Source organism: Melitaea cinxia, chromosome 3, assembly GCF_905220565.1.
Source record: "Melitaea cinxia chromosome 3, ilMelCinx1.1, whole genome shotgun sequence".
In the NCBI taxonomy this organism is placed as follows: domain Eukaryota; kingdom Metazoa; phylum Arthropoda; class Insecta; order Lepidoptera; family Nymphalidae; genus Melitaea; species Melitaea cinxia.
In genome coordinates this window covers 15,796,422-15,816,569 of record NC_059396.1, presented here as the reverse complement: position 1 = coordinate 15,816,569, position 20,148 = coordinate 15,796,422, and the positions used below count along the sequence as shown (strand labels likewise).

Genomic DNA, 20,148 nt, shown 5'->3' with positions numbered 1-20,148 from the left:
TCTAAAACAACAACATAATATCTACTTTATATCGTAAATTTATTGAGCTATAGCCATTAATATGTAAAAGTAGGCATTTTATTACAGCTGTCGACCTTAAAAATTAGACTTTACTACCTGCTCTACTTATTTAGATGAATTCTAAACTGTGTGAGAAAGACAAAAAATGCTTGGGAAATTTTTCTGAATAAATCTTGATCTTCTTCGATTCTTCTTAACATTTCTCTGAAGAAAAGCATTCGTGCTCGGCAGTCGCGTTGTTGCAGCGTTTGTATACGTGTAACGTGATAACTGATACGGATGAAGTTTAAATTTTTTGGCAATGCGACGTGCTTGATAGTTTTTTTTTTGTGTTGTAGCCCACCTCCCCCTCCGCACATGCATGAGCAAAATTATCCACCAATTCTGAGAAACCCTGTATACACAAGCATAACGAGTACTAGTAGACGGGCACAGTTACCCATGTTGCAAGTTTACGAACTGTTAAACTGATTGACTGTACTTTAATTAGAAAAAAAGTGAAATAGCATTGCATCTAAATTGCATCTTCTGATGTATAAATAAATACGTACCTACTACCTACATACAATATAGCTACATACAATATACTTACTTACCTTTACCATATACTATATATACGTACATTCCGCTTCAGCCTGTAATAGGCCTCTTTTCCCGTGTGGGAGAAGAATCAGAGCATAATCAACCAAGTAACTACAATGTAAGTTGGTGGATAAATTCCCTAATATGAGTAACGATCAGGTTTGCATGAAAACAACCGGGACCGACGGCATAACTCTCTCCGAGGCACGGTGGGGAGACCCATAAGAACTACACAAACACCCAGACCACAACAAACATCTGTATGACCAATACAAATTTTTGTCATCTGTGGGGATCGAATCCGCAACCGTCAGCGCAACAGCGATAAACTAGTGCTGTGACTGTTACGCCAACGCGTCGTCTACGTGCATACGCACACGTACAAAAAATTACAGAATGGTTCAAATCCTTATTTTTTATTACCTGGGATTTCTTTTCTTGGAGGTTTTACTTTTTAATTTAAATACATAGTATTTCGTCCTTACGATACCATACTATCTTCATTACAAACTCATAGTTAATGACAATTAACGACATTCGCCAAAATATACGAATCTGTTAAAAAAAACCCGGAAGTTATTAATAACTGATACTGACCTAAGTAGTAACTGATACTGACTGTTTTTCTTACAAATTCGCAATCCGATGAACGGAAACATAAAACTCATTATTCAAACCGGGGTCGCAAAAGCAAAAATTTGTGATTATTCATTTTAAAACATTTTTTTTAAACTTTTTAAGCTTAAATAGTGTTATTATTTATTATCTGTACAAAGTTCAAATATTTGCTATAATCTATCTAGCTAGCTACATATGTACTAATCTGTGCTATAATCTGTCAACTTGTGATGGTGTATGGTGACGTTTTCGATATATGCGCGACTACGTTGGGATAGGATTATTACGAATTCGTTAAAAAACCGGGTGTAATTCCCGGTGTTTGTGTACTTGGTGACATGATTATGTGTTTTCTATTTTTGTGTGCAAACATTTTATGATAGTTTTCGTGTGGAAAATTATACTAATAGACACCGAATGTCGTCCAAAATGTCGCTAATCTCCTATGTGGTCTGCGCTTTAGTGCTATTGACACCTATTAGAGCCTTTTATTTACCCGGACTAGCTCCTGTAAACTATTGCAAAGCCGGAGAAGATAGTAAATCTTGTAAAGTAAGTACAAGCCATATCTCCTAGTACTATCATCATATTAATGATATAATTATTGTCATCAAATAATTTCAAACCAATTTTTATTTCCTATTTAAAACTATAATATATTTTCATCATGCTAACATCTTTGGGGTTCTACTCCTATTTTTGACGTATATTGTTACACATAATGACATCATATTTTGTCGTATGTATTTGAAATCGTGCATGAATAATCGAAAACATTATTTTAATATTGTATTACTGCTGCAAAACCGTAATATATGAAGGATATAGTGGACAAATACATAAATAAAAGTGGATCAATGTAACTAATTATTATGTAAAAGATATACATAACAAAAGATTCACATTCACTTATTTCACAACACCAGTTATTTTCTTTTATATTTCTTCTCAGACATTTGATATGAATAAAAAATTAATATAATTAATGTTCCTCTTTACAGAATGAGATACCTCTCTATGTCAATAGGTTGAACACCGAAGAATCGGTAATACCATTCGAATATCACCATTTCGACTTCTGTCTTTCTGATGAGACCCAATCGCCAGTCGAGAACCTCGGTCAAGTTGTTTTCGGTGAAAGAATAAGACCGAGCCCATACACATTAAATTTCCTGCAAGATGAGACTTGTAAGAAGGTATGTAAGAAAGAATACAAAGGCTCCGATCCAGAATCAATTAAGAAGTTAAACCTGCTCAAAATGGGAATGGCACTCTACTACCAACATCACTGGATCCTTGACAACATGCCAGTAACATGGTGCTATCTTGTCAGCGATGGTGGTAAAACATATTGCAGCACTGGATTCCCAATGGGTTGTCAAGTCAGGAAAGATTTGGTAAGTTTTTATACTGTGTCTTTAAATATTATTTTACTCCGTTTTGTTAAATCCTGAATTGTTTTGTTCGCACTCTCTTCCTGGCTCTTTTTCCTAAATTACTGTCAATAAAAGTTGCCTATTGCCAGTTGGCATATATTTTTGTACTAGAAATGTATAGATATTTCTAATATAGGAAGAGTTCTAAACTAGGTCTATCTCTTTGTAGTCTCCTCTATGCTGGAGAGCATAGTATTCTGTAGGTCCTAGTTATGAAACTAATTATTTATTAATCTGAGTAGTCAAAGCTACCCACAGTACAGCTGAATACCAATTAAAGGTTGTCTCCTACCTGTGTCCTATATATAGAATAATCCATTACAGTAGTAGTAAATTAGCAAGCTTTCTAAATTTAGTTAGTATAATATTTTATTGAATTTTTTATGTTCCTATAATCAGCAAAGACAGTTAACTAGGTTACATAAAGATTGTATCATTTATTTGTACCTAAGATTGTTAAATCGGTTTCATTCAATATTATAATCATAGGTGTAAATAATTGGCTATTATTATGTTACATTATCTAATTTATCTTTGATAATTTTAAACGAAATGTTATCTGCAATGTTGTATAAAGTGAAAAATTGTGTTTGAGACATATTGTAACTGCTATATTTCCTAAAACAAAAATTAATTATTATTACAGTTGTTAAATTAATAATTGTATTTGCTCGCAAATGAAAAAAAAAAACTTACTTCAATTTATATTGACAAGTAATAAATGAGGACATCATCAATGTAGGTAGTCAATAAAGTAGTCAGTTAAATACGCACTTAAATGGGAACACAAAAAACATTCTATATCAATTTAATTGAGATCTGATAAGTACTTTTTGTGCTATCGCTAATAATGGGTATTTATTTATTTATTTAGTAACACTTTATTGCATACAAAAAAAAGGAGATATAATTTAGAACTATTAGATGCAAAAACAAATAAGTATGCAAAGGTGGGCCTTATCGCTTATAGATATCTCTTCCAGGCAACCTTTAATGAAAGTAGTATAGGAAAAATGTGTCAGTAATAGTAATCAACAAGGCAAGTTTATTACACATAATGAAATCAATTTATAATACTACATAATAATAAACATATATATAATATTCGTATTTACTTAAATATTTTTCCTCGATCTATGTTGTATTATACCTCATAATTTTTTATTAGGTGGACCGATTTCGATAATCCTTTTTTAAATCAAAAGTTAATTTAGATAATTTTTAAGTGACAAGCACCAGTGTCATGTTGGCCAATTTGAATTTGATTTTGGTGCGATTAGTGCTTTCTGACTTATCTCTAATAATAATTCTCTACAAAGTAAAGTGTTTTTGTGTAAACTTGTTATAATTAATTTTTCGTGTTTCAACATGTATGTTTGTAAAGATGAGTTAGCTAAAAATGTATTATAAATATGAGGTTAACAATAAGTGAGCTTTTGTTAAACAGTTTGTCAAATTACATGATTTAATAAAGACATTTAAAAATCAATCAATCAAATCTACAAAATAATTAATGATTTACTAGACTACCTGATATACCTAATGAATTGCATTGAAAAAACAGAGGGTCCAAAACTTGCACGCCACTGTATATGTATTATTTAGCGTTATCAGTAATTATCGTACCTGAAATCTTCTTCCTAAGCCTAAATCTTTTTTATACTTAATTTCAAATGATTTATTGAATGAAATTTCATTCTGAACAAAAAAAATTCTAAAAATCGTCGGAAAATTTAGTGTCATCAGACTGGTGTGTGTAGTGACTATGGGCGAAACATACGAGTTCACTCCATTTTTGGCGTGAACTTATGGATGCCTATGTCCAGCAGTGGACTGTGATCGGCTGAAATGATGATGATGATGATGATGAATGAGTGTCATCAGTCTTGCTTATTAATCTTTATATAATTTTCTAACTGTTATTACTTAATATGAATATTGAAGTATGGATAAATTTTGTATACAATAAAAGCTTTTTTTAGGACACATGCACACCCATAGTGAACACAGCGTCAAGTCAGTTCGGTACTTACTACCTGTTTAATCACGTGGATCTCGAAATTACCTACCACAGTGGTGGGGAAGAGGACTGGGGGGTCGGTTTTCGTGACAATGGCGGAAGAATCATATCAGCAAAGGTAAGATTAATTTAATCCTACTAATAGTATGAATGCGAAAGTTTAAGAGGCCGGATAGATTCACATGCTAAAGTATATAACTGATTGTAATGAATCTTGGTACGTAGGTAGCTGAATATCCAGAATAACACCTTTTACCCCGAAATTACTTCAATTTATTTTAATTTAAATTTATAAATGAAAAAAGTTTGTATGGTATGTGTCAAATGTTGTCGTAGTTGTTTTAAATTGCTTATCTTGAGTATTGTTACCGGATTTTTATCAAGCTATAAAGTCCATTAAAAAAATAGTTCTAACTGACTTAGTTTATCACTGACATGTAATATACATTAACTATTGACTGTTTTGATATAATTATTATATTCGTTTTTCTGCTCCATATTTTGAACAGGATATGTTCTGCTGTGCCCTACTTCAGTTATAAACAGAACTCTTTGACAAAACGGAATCAGAAATTTTGTACAAATTTATTATTATTAAGTTTTTTTTTTTTTTTTTTAGCTGGTCAGAAATTCATTGTCCTGCCTTGAAAACTCTCAAACGAGTGATGTTTAAATAAATAATCGTTACTTTTCCTGACATTTGATTGTATTAGAAAACTTAAAATATGGACCATGTTTTCCATTTTTGGTCTTAGCAAAAAATTTAGGGATTTATTTTTATTAATATAGATAAACAATTTTTGTTTTTAATGTCCCTAGGTTAAACCAGCCAGCATAAAACATAAAGACCCAGACAAACCCGACTGTAGTGTTCGAAACAGTCCCTTAGAGATACCTAACACTCTGTCTAGCGGTGAGACATTCACAATCGGATATTCCTATCGAGTTACATATATCAAGAACAATACAATAAAATGGTCATCAAGATGGGACTACATTCTGGAATCGATGCCTCAGACAAATATCCAATGGTTTTCGATTTTAAACTCGCTCGTGATAGTACTCTTTCTTAGTGGTATGGTGGCAATGATATTGTTGAGAACTCTGCACAAGGATATCGCTAGATATAATCAAATGGAGTGCGGAGAAGATGCTCAGGTATGTATTAATTTGTAAAGGCAAACACATATTTTTCAATTTTATTAGCTGAGACCACACACTTTGTCCAGTCTTGCGAACTGTATAAAAAGTGTGAAATTGAAATAATTATTACAATATTTGAAAATTTCCAATTATATTGTGGGTTTGTCGTAATTTTCTATGCCATAAGTATCTTAAGGAAAGTATTAAATATGAAAATCAAAGTATTAATTAGTAGAAAATTTTAGAAATATAATTCGGCTAGAATCGGTCTTAGCAACGCATTATGCGATTCATTTTTCTTTATATAGATCAGGGGGTCCCAAACTTTTTTTCTCATTAGGCCACTTTTAAAATTTTACTGGTTTTGAGGTCTTCTCTAACATATTCCCAAAAACTCTATAAGAAAAATTAGATCTAAGATCTAATTATGGAAATTTGCGTTGCGACCGAGTCCGACACAGTGTCGAAACTTGCAAAACAAAAAAAAATAGGATGAATAAGATAGGATAAAAAACGAAAAAAATAGGATGGGAAAGTATGAAATTTTTCGGCTGACCTTTTTTTTGACAGCCATTTTATAATACCATAATATAATCGAGTCAAGAGACGGGAATGTTGGATGGCACGCCCACCGTGCCCAACCAAATAAATTTTCGTGGACCCGCGCTTACGAAATGTGAACCCTAATTTTTTTGGTCACGACAACGTAGACCTCCGTCAAGTCTCCCCAGGACCCATGGATTAATACTAATATTTTTTTCGTCAATAGGAGGAGTTTGGTTGGAAACTTGTTCATGGTGACGTGTTCAGGCCTCCACGTCGCGGCATGCTGTTAGCAGTGTTCCTTGGCTCAGGATCTCAGGTCATTATAAACTTAAATAAAAATTGAATATATAAAAATAATTAATTTGGTATATTTTCGGAGAAAACAAAACCGATATATTTGAGCAATAAGTATTTGCATACAAAATTATTATTTAGAATTGTTTTAACGTTACAAAAAATGATTTCAGTAAACTTCGTCTTTTACCTTCAATACTAAATTATTTTTACACATTTTGTACCTGAATATAGTCAATTAACAACTATATCTGTAATTAACTGTAAGTCGATAACTATACGTGTATCGCCTACGACCTTGCTGTTTCCATTTGCCCATTAGGGCTGTTATGATTTGACTATACTGTTGGCGCATTTGGCAATAGCCCTGATTTCTGCTGCAGGGTTAAGAGTTCGATTTTTGAATATGTATGTACATTTTTTAAATTAATATATTTATCAGCTGTTACCTACAACACTGCGTGTGTTATCTTAGGAACTGACAATCGTGTGTGTATATTAGTCATATTTATACTATCAATGCCCTCTAGCTCTGACTACTTTACTCACCAAAATAGCTCAGTACTACTATTTCGCTGTGATCTGTAAAATTGAGGTACTTTTCCAGTTGGGCCGCTCAAAAGTTTTAACGAGGTATTCCTTATTTTGCCTTACCCGGTATAAAGCGAAAGAGTTTGTTCTCTAGCTTTATGATCTGATTAAAATACACTATCGAATAAAAAGAAAACATTAGGAAAAGCGAAACATTAACAACACATTGCAATGACCACGGCATATTCGGCAGGATGCGGTGACGCTGGCATTCGAAATTTATATTATCTATTTATTGAGGTCCCTCAGAGCAGCAGTAATGTAACCAACGGTGTGATCTACAGGTGTTCGCCATGACGCTGGTGACGCAGTAATATAATCTGTGGTGTGATCTGTAGGTGTTCGCCATGACGCTGGTGACGCAGTAATATAATCTGTGGTGTGATCTGTAGGTGTTCGCCATGACGCTGGTGACGCAGTAATATAATCTGTGGTGTGATCTGTAGATGTTCGGCATGACGCTGGTGACGCAGTAATATAATCTGTGGTGTGACCCACAGGTGTTCGTAATGACGCTGGTGACGCAGTAATATAATCTGTGGTGTGACCCACAGGTGTTCGCCATGACGCTGGTGACGCAGTAATATAATCTGTGGTGTGACCCACAGGTGTTCGCCATGACGCTGGTGACGCTGGCGTTCGCGTGCCTCGGCTTCCTGTCGCCGGCCAACCGCGGCGCGCTGATGACGTGCGCGCTGGTGGCGTGGGTGCTGCTGGGCGCCGCGGCCGGCTACGTCAGCGCGCGCGTCTACAAGAGCTTCGGCGGCCGCCGCTGGAAGAGCAACATCCTGCTCACCTCCATGGTGTGCCCGGGGTACGTGTCCGCTCTCTTAACTACCGGACCGCATGTTGAGCGCTGACAGAACAACGTCTACTACTTCATGCAATTTCCGGGGATGTTGGGGTCGTTGTGACCGTGTCGACGACGCGTTCGCGCAGTGGTGAAAGTAACTCTGATACGCTAAGAGTTTCGGCGGCTGTCGCTGGAAAAACTACGGTGCTCAGCTCTACGGTGTGGCCTGGGTACGTACTGCACTGAACTCCCCACGGGGATTCTAGGGTCGTTATGACCGTGTCCTACGACACGTTGGTGCAAAAGTAACAGTAACTATCTGTTAAGGTAAAAGCTTCGGTGGCTGACGCTCGAAGAATACCATTCTGCTCTGCTCCGTGATGTCCCTGGGGTACGTATTGCTCACCATTTGCCAAACAACTGGCCTTCTGAAACTACCGGGAGACTTCATCTCCACTTACAAAGTTACCTACGGAACTACTGACTTAACTGAAACAACTGGGGGCCAGAAAGATAAATAATATAGCATCCATAGCTTAATTGGCTAGAGCGCCGACACGGTCAGTCGGAGACGCGGGTTCGAATCCCGCTGGAGCGGTCAATTTTTGATATGATATTCAAAATGTTTAGAATCCATAATGTGTGGGTAACATAAAAATAAAATCGTACATATTAAGAATAGCATGGTGTCGTCTCCTGTCAAAGATTTTCATTGTAATATGAAACTTTGAATAGTTACGGGTCTCTGTAAAGAACTCACTATAGACGGCGCCACGGTTCGCTTAAACCGAAAATAAAAATCATCATATCAAGAATTTCGCTCTGGCGGGTACATCGTTCCATAGCTTAATTGGCTAGAGCGCCGACACGGTCAGTCGGAGACGCGGGTTCGAATCCCGCTGGAGCGGTCAATTTTTGATATGATATTCAAAATGTTTAGAATCCATAATGTGTGGGTAACATAAAAATAAAATCGTACATATTAAGAATAGCATGGTGTCGTCTCCTGTCAAAGATTTTCATTGTAATATGAAACTTTGAATAGTTACGGGTCTCTGTAAAGAACTCACTATAGACGGCGCCACGGTTCGCTTAAACCGAAAATAAAAATCATCATATCAAGAATTTCGCTCTGGCGGGTACATCGTTCCATAGCTTAATTGGCTAGAGCGCCGACACGGTCAGTCGGAGACGCGGGTTCGAATCCCGCTGGAGCGGTCAATTTTTGATATGATATTCAAAAAGATAAATAATTCTTACGTCTTTCTGTCTCTACTGCATGCGCTTTTTTTATTGCAGACCGAAATAATATTTTCAATATCTCCCTTTTTTAACGACCCCGTGGGGATTTCGAAAAAAATAATCTATTGGTTATTCTCGATGTCCAACTATCTAACATACCGAGTAGTATTTGCGTGAAAGAGTAAAAAAACAATAGACACATTCTTCTAATACTAATTAATTCTGTTTCCATTATTTACTCAAGTCCTGTCCTCGCAATAATTTATTTGCTGTATGTTTCATATACACGTGTTCAAACACTGCTGCTGAGTTGTATCTTGATTACTTATATAATATTCAATGACATATTACATGTAGCAATGATGCTTAAGAAAATTGAATTAAATAGACGTAAGGAATCGAGTACTAAAACATTTTATTTGGCTGTGTTAACATACTAATACCTATTTGATATTATAATACATTTTACTTATACATTACACTAGTTTTTACCCAAAACTTATGCATATATTCCACATGTTATTAAAAGCAATAATTTTTCCCCGTTTTGCTCGCTATTTGTTCTTCCTCCTCGTGAAATGCGTTCTCCAATCCATCCATTCAAGCAAACACAATCTTTAGGTTAATATTAGGTTAGATGGGACCTTCTGCTATAGAAATAATGGATCGACTCCAATAGACAAGTTATTTCCTAGTTAACCCGGCAAACGCTGTTCTGCTCTATGGATAGGGTCACCATGATCACCTAGTTGTATAAAAATAGCCTATGAGCTATTCTCAGAACTACCACAAATACAAAACCCGACTTGACCGATGAGGAAACCCGAACCCGAAACGTGATTCAAGATTTCTATATTATATCAGATTTGATTTATTGATAAGCATCAAAAAATATTAAATTCTGTGATAGTAAAATGATTTCTTAAATATAATGTGTACTAATAATGTCGCCAACACTGATGTCCAGTAAAACTCGAATGAGTTTATGTGAGATATTATTATTAGTGATAATTGTAATTTATTATATTCTTTCGTGTATCTTAATAAATAAATTAATAATTGTTTTTGTTTTGTATTCCAGTGTGGTGTTCTCGTTATTCTTCATAATGAATCTAGTGCTGTGGGGTAAAGGCTCTTCGGCAGCAGTGCCGTTCTCGACCCTGGTCGCTCTGCTGGCTCTCTGGTTCGGTGTATCCGTGCCACTAACTTTTATAGGCGCTTACTTCGGATTCAGGAAGCGGGTATGATTTTTTTTTTTTTTATTGTAGCAATGGCCTAACGATAGGCGTAACTCGAGCTTTCGCAACTCAGTTATAAATCCTTTTTATTAAGAAAAAATAAATTTACAATATAGCAATAGGAGGTGAAATTCTGTTTTATATAAGACAAACTTATATTTTACTAACCCTTCACGGCTAACGTAATGAGTACGTGATTATTCGAAAAGTATTTGACAATATTAGCATAACAAAATATTTAGTAAGCCATAGAGAAAGCCAAGACTATGAACAAATTGTTATCATATCAATAAATAAAATGTCCTACTTTTATTTTTGGTTTTATTTTGCGATGCTACTTCAAAGTCGGGTCGTAGCGTAATATTTTGCCTGATCGAAAACGTTTTCTTTTTTAACACGATAACAATATTTAAAATCGGAACGTAAAACTAGAGAACTCTTGTGCTTTATTCTGTCGTTAGGTCACCTTACAGAAAATCACACGAAAATAATACCGTTCTCAATTAGTGCTGTTTTCCTGTGGTGACTAAAGTAGCCAAAGTCAGGGAGAGTGTGGATACCTGTTGTTACAGGCATCCATAGGCTACAGTACCCACATACTATAAGTTAGACCATAGCCTTGTTTCCCACTCTATTAGTATAAAAATAATAATATTAATATAGATAACTAGCTGACCCGGCGAACTTCGTATCGCCTAACAGTCGATTCTTTAATTTTATTAATTTTTTTTTTTAGAATTTTTCTCTCCGTAAGAACCATCCTCGTACTTCAAGGAATATTTTAAAAAAAGAATTAGCGAAATCGGTCCAACCGTTCTCGAGTTTTGCGCTTAGCAACACATTCAGCGACTCTTTTTTATATTATAGATATCTAAAACAATATTTCTATTACCAGATTCTGGAGCACCCTGTACGCACAAATCAAATACCGCGTCAGATCCCTGAACAGTCGTTGTACACTCAGCCCATACCCGGCATCGTGATGGGCGGTGTTTTACCATTTGGATGCATCTTTATACAACTGTTCTTTATACTTAACTCGCTTTGGTCTAGCCAGGTAAGACTGCAATTTTTGAAGTAAAACTTCTTTACGTACGCTTGACTTGGGAAGTAAGCTGGCGATTGCGAGTTACGAAAAGTGTGATCGGGAGAGGCGAACGGAGCAAGAGAGAGGTGCGAGTACACATTTTCTTTCTCTCTTCCTCTCATAGCCAGTTACATTTCGTATATCTAAGACACAGTGCAAGCCTATTGCTAAAAAAAATATTTTAGTCGTGTGGTCTAAAGCACACACATTTTTGAAATAAAATTGCCTTACGCACGCTTAACTTAGGGAATAAGCTGGTGTAAATAAATGTACAAAACTTTTAGTGCAGTAAACAATATATTATGTATATGTTATATAAATATTGAGTAAATATATTGAATAATTAAACAATTTTTAGTAATATCTACATTTTATTTATTCTAATAATATTATAATGTAAGAGAACTTTATGGTTTTACAATTAAGATAAAGAAAAAACAATGTCCTTAAAACTTTTATTTTTATTTATTTCACTTCACGAAATATAATTTATTACAGATGTACTACATGTTTGGTTTCCTGTTTCTCGTGTTTGTGATTCTGGTGATCACATGCTCCGAGACCACCATTCTGCTCTGTTATTTCCACCTCTGCGCTGAAGACTACCACTGGTGGTGGAGAGCCTTCCTCAGCTCGGGGTCTACAGCCGGCTACCTCTTCATATACTGTTGCCACTATTTCATTACCAAATTGAATATTGATGATGCAGCTTCGACTTTCCTATACTTTGGATACACATTTATAATGGTATTCTTATTCTTCCTGCTAACAGGCACCATTGGCTTCATGGCCTGCTTCTGGTTTGTCAGGAAAATATATAGTGTAGTTAAGGTCGATTAAATGTTTAAGTGGTAGTTTAAGGGTTACATTGGTACAGCGGTGATGTGTGAAATTGTACATTGAGATGACTTATTGTTAGTCTCAATAATCTTTTTATTTCAAAATTTTTATTACCATGTCATCATATTTAAATTTAGTATTTGTCTTCTTTCAGTCTATGTAAATTTAAAGTTAACGATTTTCATAATTTATTTTGCGGAAATGACAATATTAATAACGGTATTACTTGTATTAAAAGGTAGTAAGATTGATTTGAATTGGAAGTAAGGTGTAATTCGTCATGGCTAGATTACTATAAATTATCGCCACGACGAGACGAGAGACTGCTGTACACAATGTGATTTGTATAGATATTTCTATCGTAAATAAACTGATAGTCATACTGTCGTCTTAATGTCCATTTATTTTAGTTGTAAGTTTTGATTGTAAAGTCCTAACGGGAAATTTATTATATATTTTTTAAAATACTTTTTATTTTATGGAAATTATGAACATATGGTCAGTAAAAGAATTATATAAATGTTTTAGCAAATTGTCAATTTTTTTTTATGTTATGCTAACTTCTCGCTGAAATAGCATTTATTTATATAATTTATGTTTCAATGTAAATAATATACAATATGGGACTGTAACAGTTAAATTGTTGTGTTAACTTTAATATGCACAATTGAAATCATTAACTATGCAAATTACTTCGAAATAGGTTTTTACATTGTAGGTACTTAAAAAAAGTCAATGTGTGAGAAGTTACTCGTGTGATTTGCAAAACAAACTGTAGTGAAATTTAATCTACAGGTTTAGTGTTCCACCGCACGGAGGTTAACTATCTCTAAATATTTTAAAATCACCATTTAAATTGGATGTCATACATTTTGTATAGCTTTATGTGATGACATATACTATGATGTTATTTAAGTATGTTTGTGTCAACTAAGATTGAGCACATATAAATGTGTCATGGTGTTGTTATTATCTTGAGTTTTTCTATAACTTTTTGTCACTTTGTTTACAAAACAAATTCATTAGAAATTTATATTGCATTGATTTCATGTTCATACTACCAGTTAATAATTTATGTTATATTGTGATTATTTACTATACTTTGAGCGTTACTTTAAGATATATATATTTCGTAAAGACTATGTTAGATATGTGTTTAAGTTGCTTTAACACTTCAATACAGTTGATTAAACAATAAATTGACTATTTTAAAAACTTATTTTATTTAAAGAATACGCCAATTCACAGCCACAAGATATTATGATACAAAACATTGTTTAATTTGCATGTTGATTAAAATAAATTAAGCAATACAATTTTTTTTTTTTAATTACTTTCACTGTCATAAATTTACTAATCACTGTCACTACTTTCGGATAACTCTGCTTTATCTTTAGGCACCGGAAGCTTCCTTTTTGTTGTCTTTCTCTTGGTATCAATCTTAGTTTTTCGAAACATTTCTATAGCTTTCAATTTATTTTCTAATAAGTTCTGTTTATCTTTTTCCCTTTGAGGTATTATCTCCTGGAATCTTCCCGTCTTAGGCACAGTTATATCGAATTTATTTTCAGTATCCTTTGATGTAGATGTTTTAACAACTCCATCAATAAGCGCTGTTTCATCATTTTTGCTTCTCTTGGCTTTTGGTCCTTTAGAGCCACTGGTTTTTTTATTACTAACAATTATTTTCTTTGGTTTTGCAACATTTTCTGTTTTTTCTGTCTGTTCATCAATATTTTCAGATGATGGACCCATTTTGTGTACTGCAGCTTTAACTCTTTTGCTCATTTGATTTTCTAATGTTTCAATTTCAATTTTTCTTTTAAAATAATCGTGGACTGTTTTTTGATTTTTTCGCTCAAGTAATCTCTTTAAAACAGGCTTTATAATTTCATCTAGCTTATTTTGTGACCAGCCAAACTTAGCTTTAGTGTAGTCTCTTAGTATTGTTATATCAATATTACCCCATGTAAATTTGTCTTCACTTTTTTCTATATTTGGTTCCATGTATGCCTGAACTACCTAAGATAAAATAATTTCAAATAAATAAATAATTAGATTTAGGACACAAAATATGAACATATTAATAGAATAAATTATGTTTTTTCGAATGAGTTATTTGCAAGATAGAAGCATTATATTTTTGTTAATTGCTTAACTTAATTTTTTTTTCAACCTATAAAAGCGGACACAAAATCCCGTACTGTCTATTATTTAATGATGTAACATACCCTCACACTTGGAAAATCATCAGTCAATGTAACATTTTTCAATTTCTTCTTTAAGTTAACATTGTCGGTTCGTTTTCCAGCTTTTACCCATTTCTTAAATTCTTGTAAACCAGTAACAATTTCTTGATAAAGGGCCTGCTTATTTGGACATTCTTTAAGTAATCTTTTCTTATTAAATGGAAATGATGCTAATATTTCTAGTGCAGTAACTGGACCAACACCAGTCACTCCGGTTGTGTAATCACTACCAACCAAGAGAGCTAATAATATTAATTGCTCACGCGTTAAGTCTGAAATAAGATTTCTGTTGTTAATAATAACATAATGAAAGGCAAGGCATCAATGAATATTGAATTTTACTTACTAAAAGATTTTTCGATCCTCTCACTTAGATACTGAAGAACATGTTTTTTCTGATTGAAGAAATTTTTGTAAACAGTTTGGCCTCCAAAAAGCCATATATCACTATCATCCGTAATTGTGCCATCTGTTAGTTTCACATTTTCTAGAAAAGCACATTGCGCTTCTGCTTCCATAGGTGCTACAATGTATGGAATACCAAAAACTCGGAGCAATTCTTGTGCTTCCTTTGTAATTTCTTCAGTTATATTACGACCTATTCGGTCTAAGCGCCCTTTTTCTTGTAGTAACTCCTCTTCCTCATTTTCGATTTCAGTAACCATTGTATTTAGTTTCTCTGTTGAAATTATTTCTTTTTCAAAGGCTCTTTTTGTTTTTCGTTTATCGCCAGTTTCTGTTTCAGTACTTTTATTTTCAGATTCATCACTTGATATTCTATCAGTAACCATTTTTTGTGTATCGCCCTTTTCTACACTGACTGCAAGTTCTTCTTTTTTTGTAATAGTTGGTTTAGTTTGTGTTTCTTTGTTTAGTTCTGTTTCTTGTATTTTGACATCATTGTATTTATTTTTATCATCTTCTTTTATTTTTTCTTTATCAGAACATTCAGATATATTTGTAGCATTCGATTTCTCCTTGTTGTTATCTTTGACATCAAAAATATCCGCGAAAATATCATCTTCAATATTCGCACCCATATTCAAAGTTAATTCCACCACTGGATCATTTTTTTTCTGATCATTATCTGATACTTCTTCAAATTCATCTTCACTTGAACTTGATGATTCTTGAACTTCCTTTTCTAAACTTAATTTTTTGTCATTTAATTCTGATACATCATCTAAGCTTGTTTCAAGTGATATAAACTGATTTTCAGAATTTTCGACGAAAACAACTGAAGCTTGTGTATCATTCATGTCATTGACATTATCACCAGTTGCTTTTATATCCGCTTTAATATTTTCATTTTTTGTTACCTCTACTATTGTCTTGATATTTGCATTCTCACTTACTGTCTCTTCTATGACATCCTCATCATCACTAGACAGTAATTGTATATTATCGTCAATTATAGTTTTATCTTGGCCAAGCTCTTCTATTATTTTATCAACTTTCATTTTTTTTCTTTCAATTTTATCTTTTTCTTTCGGCGCAACTATACCATCTATAGCTTTATGTGTAAAGTCACTGTATTGCTTTATATAAGCTTTTGCTGACGACATGTCTGGCGGTTCATAGCCATCACTTTCGTCATCACTGTAGTCCGAATCTGTTAAATAAGAAGTCCAAGATTCATCAGTCTTTGATGCACAAACGCTTGCTTCACTTTCATCCATACATTCTAATGACATTTGTATTGCTCTTTGCAAGTCATCTTCTAATTCATCATGTTTTGGTGATTTACTTGTTTCATTATCTGAAGGTTTACATAATTCTGATTCATTTATGCTAGCTGAAGTACTAGGTTCATTAGTATCTGCCTGTTTTTGGATATTTATTTCTCTTTTCTTTGCATCAGCTAAGGCTTGATGAACATTGCTAATGAATAAATATCTTGTGGTGTTATCAGAAGCTATGCGACGATTAGGCAAATTTTCAATTTTAGTGTCAATACCTTCTTCATTAAGCAAAGACTCTAATTCATTTAAAGACATACATCCATCACCCATTTCTTTTTCAGTTTCCTCAAGACATTCTTGAAGTTTTCTTCTTTTTAGTAATCTTTCCATCTACAACATTACATTAAAAAATACTATATACTAAAAAATACATATAAAAATACATACCAAAATACAAAAATACACTTGTATTCATACTTAAACATATACATACTTACTACAATACATACGCAAATACATAAATATTCAGATATATATACAGATACTATACAGATGATTACACATTAGCTAGTGAAAGCAAGTGTTTCTTTAATTTATATTTAAAGGAAACAAGGGACGGTTTAGTTCTGATGTCACTTGGGAGTTTGTCCCATAGTATGGAGGCGCGTACCACGTAAATGAATTTAACTTAAATTTTGTGTTACATTTCGGTATATCTAACATAGCTTTACTGCCAGGGCCTGGAACGAGTAGGAGGGCTGGAGGTGTAACCGGGATTTAAGATACGACGGAGCATTTGGATCATGAAGGATATTGAAAAGGGAAGACAGGATGTGCATATCACGCCGAAAACGAGCCATTTTAACTGAGCACGAAAGTGAGCGATCAAATTTTCGCAGGCCAAAAATGAATCTTATGGCAAGAGGTTGTAGCTCTTCAGTAACATCCAGATAGCATACATCAGCATAATCAAGGATAGGTAGCAGAAGGGTTTGTGCAAGCATAATTTCGGTTTGAAATGGAAGAAAATATTGGAGACGCTTGAGAGATTGGAATGTGAAGTGTATTCTTTTGCTGACTTTGCTGACATGAGCTGCCTAGGATAAATTGCAGTCCATGATGAGCCCTAAATTCCTAACTTTGTCACAGAAAGGTATCGGAACCCCAGAGTATGAGATTTTAGGAACCAATTCCCAGTCAAGTCTGCTTCTCAATCAACTCCTTTCAATAATAACAGCTTGTGATTTAGCAGGATTGACTAACAACCCAAAAGGTTTTGCCCAGACCTGCACTGCAGCAAGGTCGCTATTTAAAGTTTCAACAGCCTCATGCAGCTCAGTTAGCTTGAAGTGTCTGTATATTTGTAAGTCATCTGGGTACAAGTGAAAGGAAGAAGTGATAACACGAGAAACATTATTGATGAACACAAAAAATAGCAAAGGAGATAAGATGCCACCTTGTGGAAAACCAGCAGTAAGTTCCATCCAATCTGCCATGTTGTCGTTGAAAGACACGCACTGCTGACGTCCAGAGAGATAGGAGTGAAACTATTGACTGGTTAGTCAATAACTGCAGTTGAAATATTAACCTAGTACTAAGAAGAATGTCGTAATCAACTATTAAAATCCACAGCTACAGGTGGAGTAATGAAATGTGTGTTAGATAATTTAGATCCACGGAACTTTCGACAGGTAAACGTGGATTTGCCCACCCCTAACGACCTAAGGAATCTCCAAACTTGGGATTGGCAGAGACCCTGAATTGATGAGTGAATATAGCGGTACTTAGCGTCCCTATACATTCTGTTGGAGATGTTACGTAGCTTTTTATATCTGTTCAAGTTTTCTTGAGTTGGATTTAGTTTGTTTTTTGTTTTAGCTGCGTCACGTTTTTCCATCATTCTTTTGATTATGGGTACATAAGTAAGTGTAGTTATTTTTATAAGAAATAAATGTTAATAATAAAATTTATGTACACTTACTTGGAAATTAGAGAAATTATTGCTGTCTTTTGGTAAAGTATGAAGTTTTCCCCATGAGTTCATTTTTCTTGTTTCTTTTAATTCAACAAGTAAATCATATTTCTCCTTCAAGGGCATACTTTTTATTTTTTCAGATTCTAAATCGATCGAGTGTAAATCAACACTTGATGTGCTTGTACTATGGTCATCTTCTGATCTGAAAATTATTTATGTTTATTCTCTTATATTTCAAAATATATATTTAATTTTAAATTTTATTACATACTCTGATTCAGAATCTGATTCTTTATCTTGTTCAGGTAATTCAGGTAATTTAAATATATCATTGTTTTCAACTTGTTTATTTTTCTTTGGTGATATTTGTTTGCCCAGTAAAGTACTAATTGCCGTCTTTTTGCCTAAAAGTAGAGCTATTTCTCGTTTCAGTCTTTCAGATTGAGAATTATACTTTGATTTGCTATCTTGTCTTTTAGCCTAAAACACAAATGTTTATTTATTTTTTTAAATAATTTAAAATAAATCTATAGTTATACTATATATATATAATCTATATTAATACATAATGTCACAAATATATAAATTAAATAATCTGTTATAATTTTAGTATACTTGAAAAATGTAGAAACTTACAATAGTTTCTTTTTTTAACTCTGGGAAACCTCCATCAAAAACAAAAACTGGTTTTATTCTAAAGTATAGCAATTTGCAAAGACGTTGAAAGAGACCAATAAGATGTGCATTGGCAACAGGCGCTCCTTTTGCATCTTGATATCCTTTCACCATCTGATGCAACCATATTGAAATGTCTGCATAAATAAACATTCATGTGTTAATGTTAATAATAATATAATTACGGCATTATAAATAGTGGACCTACCAACTGCTAAAACTTTATTCTCAAGTGTCTCAACTGGCACCGGTTTGCCGGCAGGCTCAATAAGACGCCACAGTCCAGTGACTCCCATATCGCGTGCAATTAAAATCCCGAACTGATTTTTTGTTTAACTAATCTATATAACAGTATACATAACAAAGGTCGTTTCCCACGAGATCTCCGGTCAATCGTCGGTCTCTTCCTCACACATTGCAACCTTTTCGCTCTGTGAACTCATTTATCACGCACACAACAACAATACGAAATGATGCCCGCTACTGGTGCATGCATTCGTAAGTGTTCGGCTCACTACATACAATATCAAATGTTTTACTACACCGCGACGCCCACTCTTTCCCACACTTTATTTTCTCACGCCCCATGCGTAACCCCACATCCTATGACCGGCAGCCTGTCAGTACTCAGTCGACTTGACTCGACGTGCCGAAGCCGATCGTGTTTATTCGATTTTATTCGCGCGCGTGTAATCGACAACACGCTTGCACATCACTCTGTGTCTATGGCTCTCCTTGACAGTTCATATTTCTAGCGTTGTCGTATCGTATTTATACTCGAATAAACATAAGTTTTAAGAAACTTTTCATAAGTAAAATAAAATATGTTATACTTTTAATAACGAATGGTTAATGTGGGTACTAGATAAATAATTAATATAAAAATTGGAGCTAATGATCATTTCCTGGACTATCTGAAAATTCTTCCAACGAACAGGTGTTATTGACTGTGTGTTAGAGTTCCCTTCGTAATTATTTATTTATGGTGATGTGAATAATAAAAGTGTTGATCGATTCAAACACGGGAAAACGCAAGTGTACAAAGCCATAAGTCATACCAAATAAGATACCAGTACCATAGTATATAAACAGGCCGAAGCTTCGTCTCGATAAGAG

The 20,148-nt window shown here is 34.1% G+C and overlaps 2 protein-coding genes across 2 annotated transcripts; one reads left to right on the top strand and one right to left on the bottom strand.

Moving 5' to 3' along the window:
- Positions 1-1,439: 1,439 nt before the first annotated feature.
- On the top strand, positions 1,440-13,666 carry LOC123669609 (transmembrane 9 superfamily member 2). Its single transcript, XM_045603205.1, has 9 exons — positions 1,440-1,773; positions 2,223-2,618; positions 4,640-4,795; positions 5,497-5,835; positions 6,590-6,682; positions 7,860-8,065; positions 10,368-10,527; positions 11,420-11,581; positions 12,110-13,666. Exons 1-9 carry the CDS (start codon positions 1,639-1,641, stop codon positions 12,449-12,451), a joined length of 1,989 nt encoding a protein of 662 aa, XP_045459161.1. The 5' UTR covers positions 1,440-1,638; the 3' UTR covers positions 12,452-13,666.
- LOC123669607 (DNA excision repair protein ERCC-5) lies at positions 13,651-19,655 on the bottom strand. The gene is made up of 7 exons (XM_045603204.1): positions 19,241-19,655; positions 18,994-19,169; positions 18,629-18,837; positions 18,364-18,559; positions 15,047-16,772; positions 14,683-14,972; positions 13,651-14,473 (listed from the first exon to the last, which is right to left on the bottom strand). The coding sequence occupies exons 1-7, from the start codon at positions 19,326-19,328 to the stop codon at positions 13,805-13,807; spliced, it is 3,354 nt and encodes a 1,117-aa protein (XP_045459160.1). The 5' UTR covers positions 19,329-19,655; the 3' UTR covers positions 13,651-13,804.
- Between the last annotated feature and the right edge of the window lie 493 nt (positions 19,656-20,148).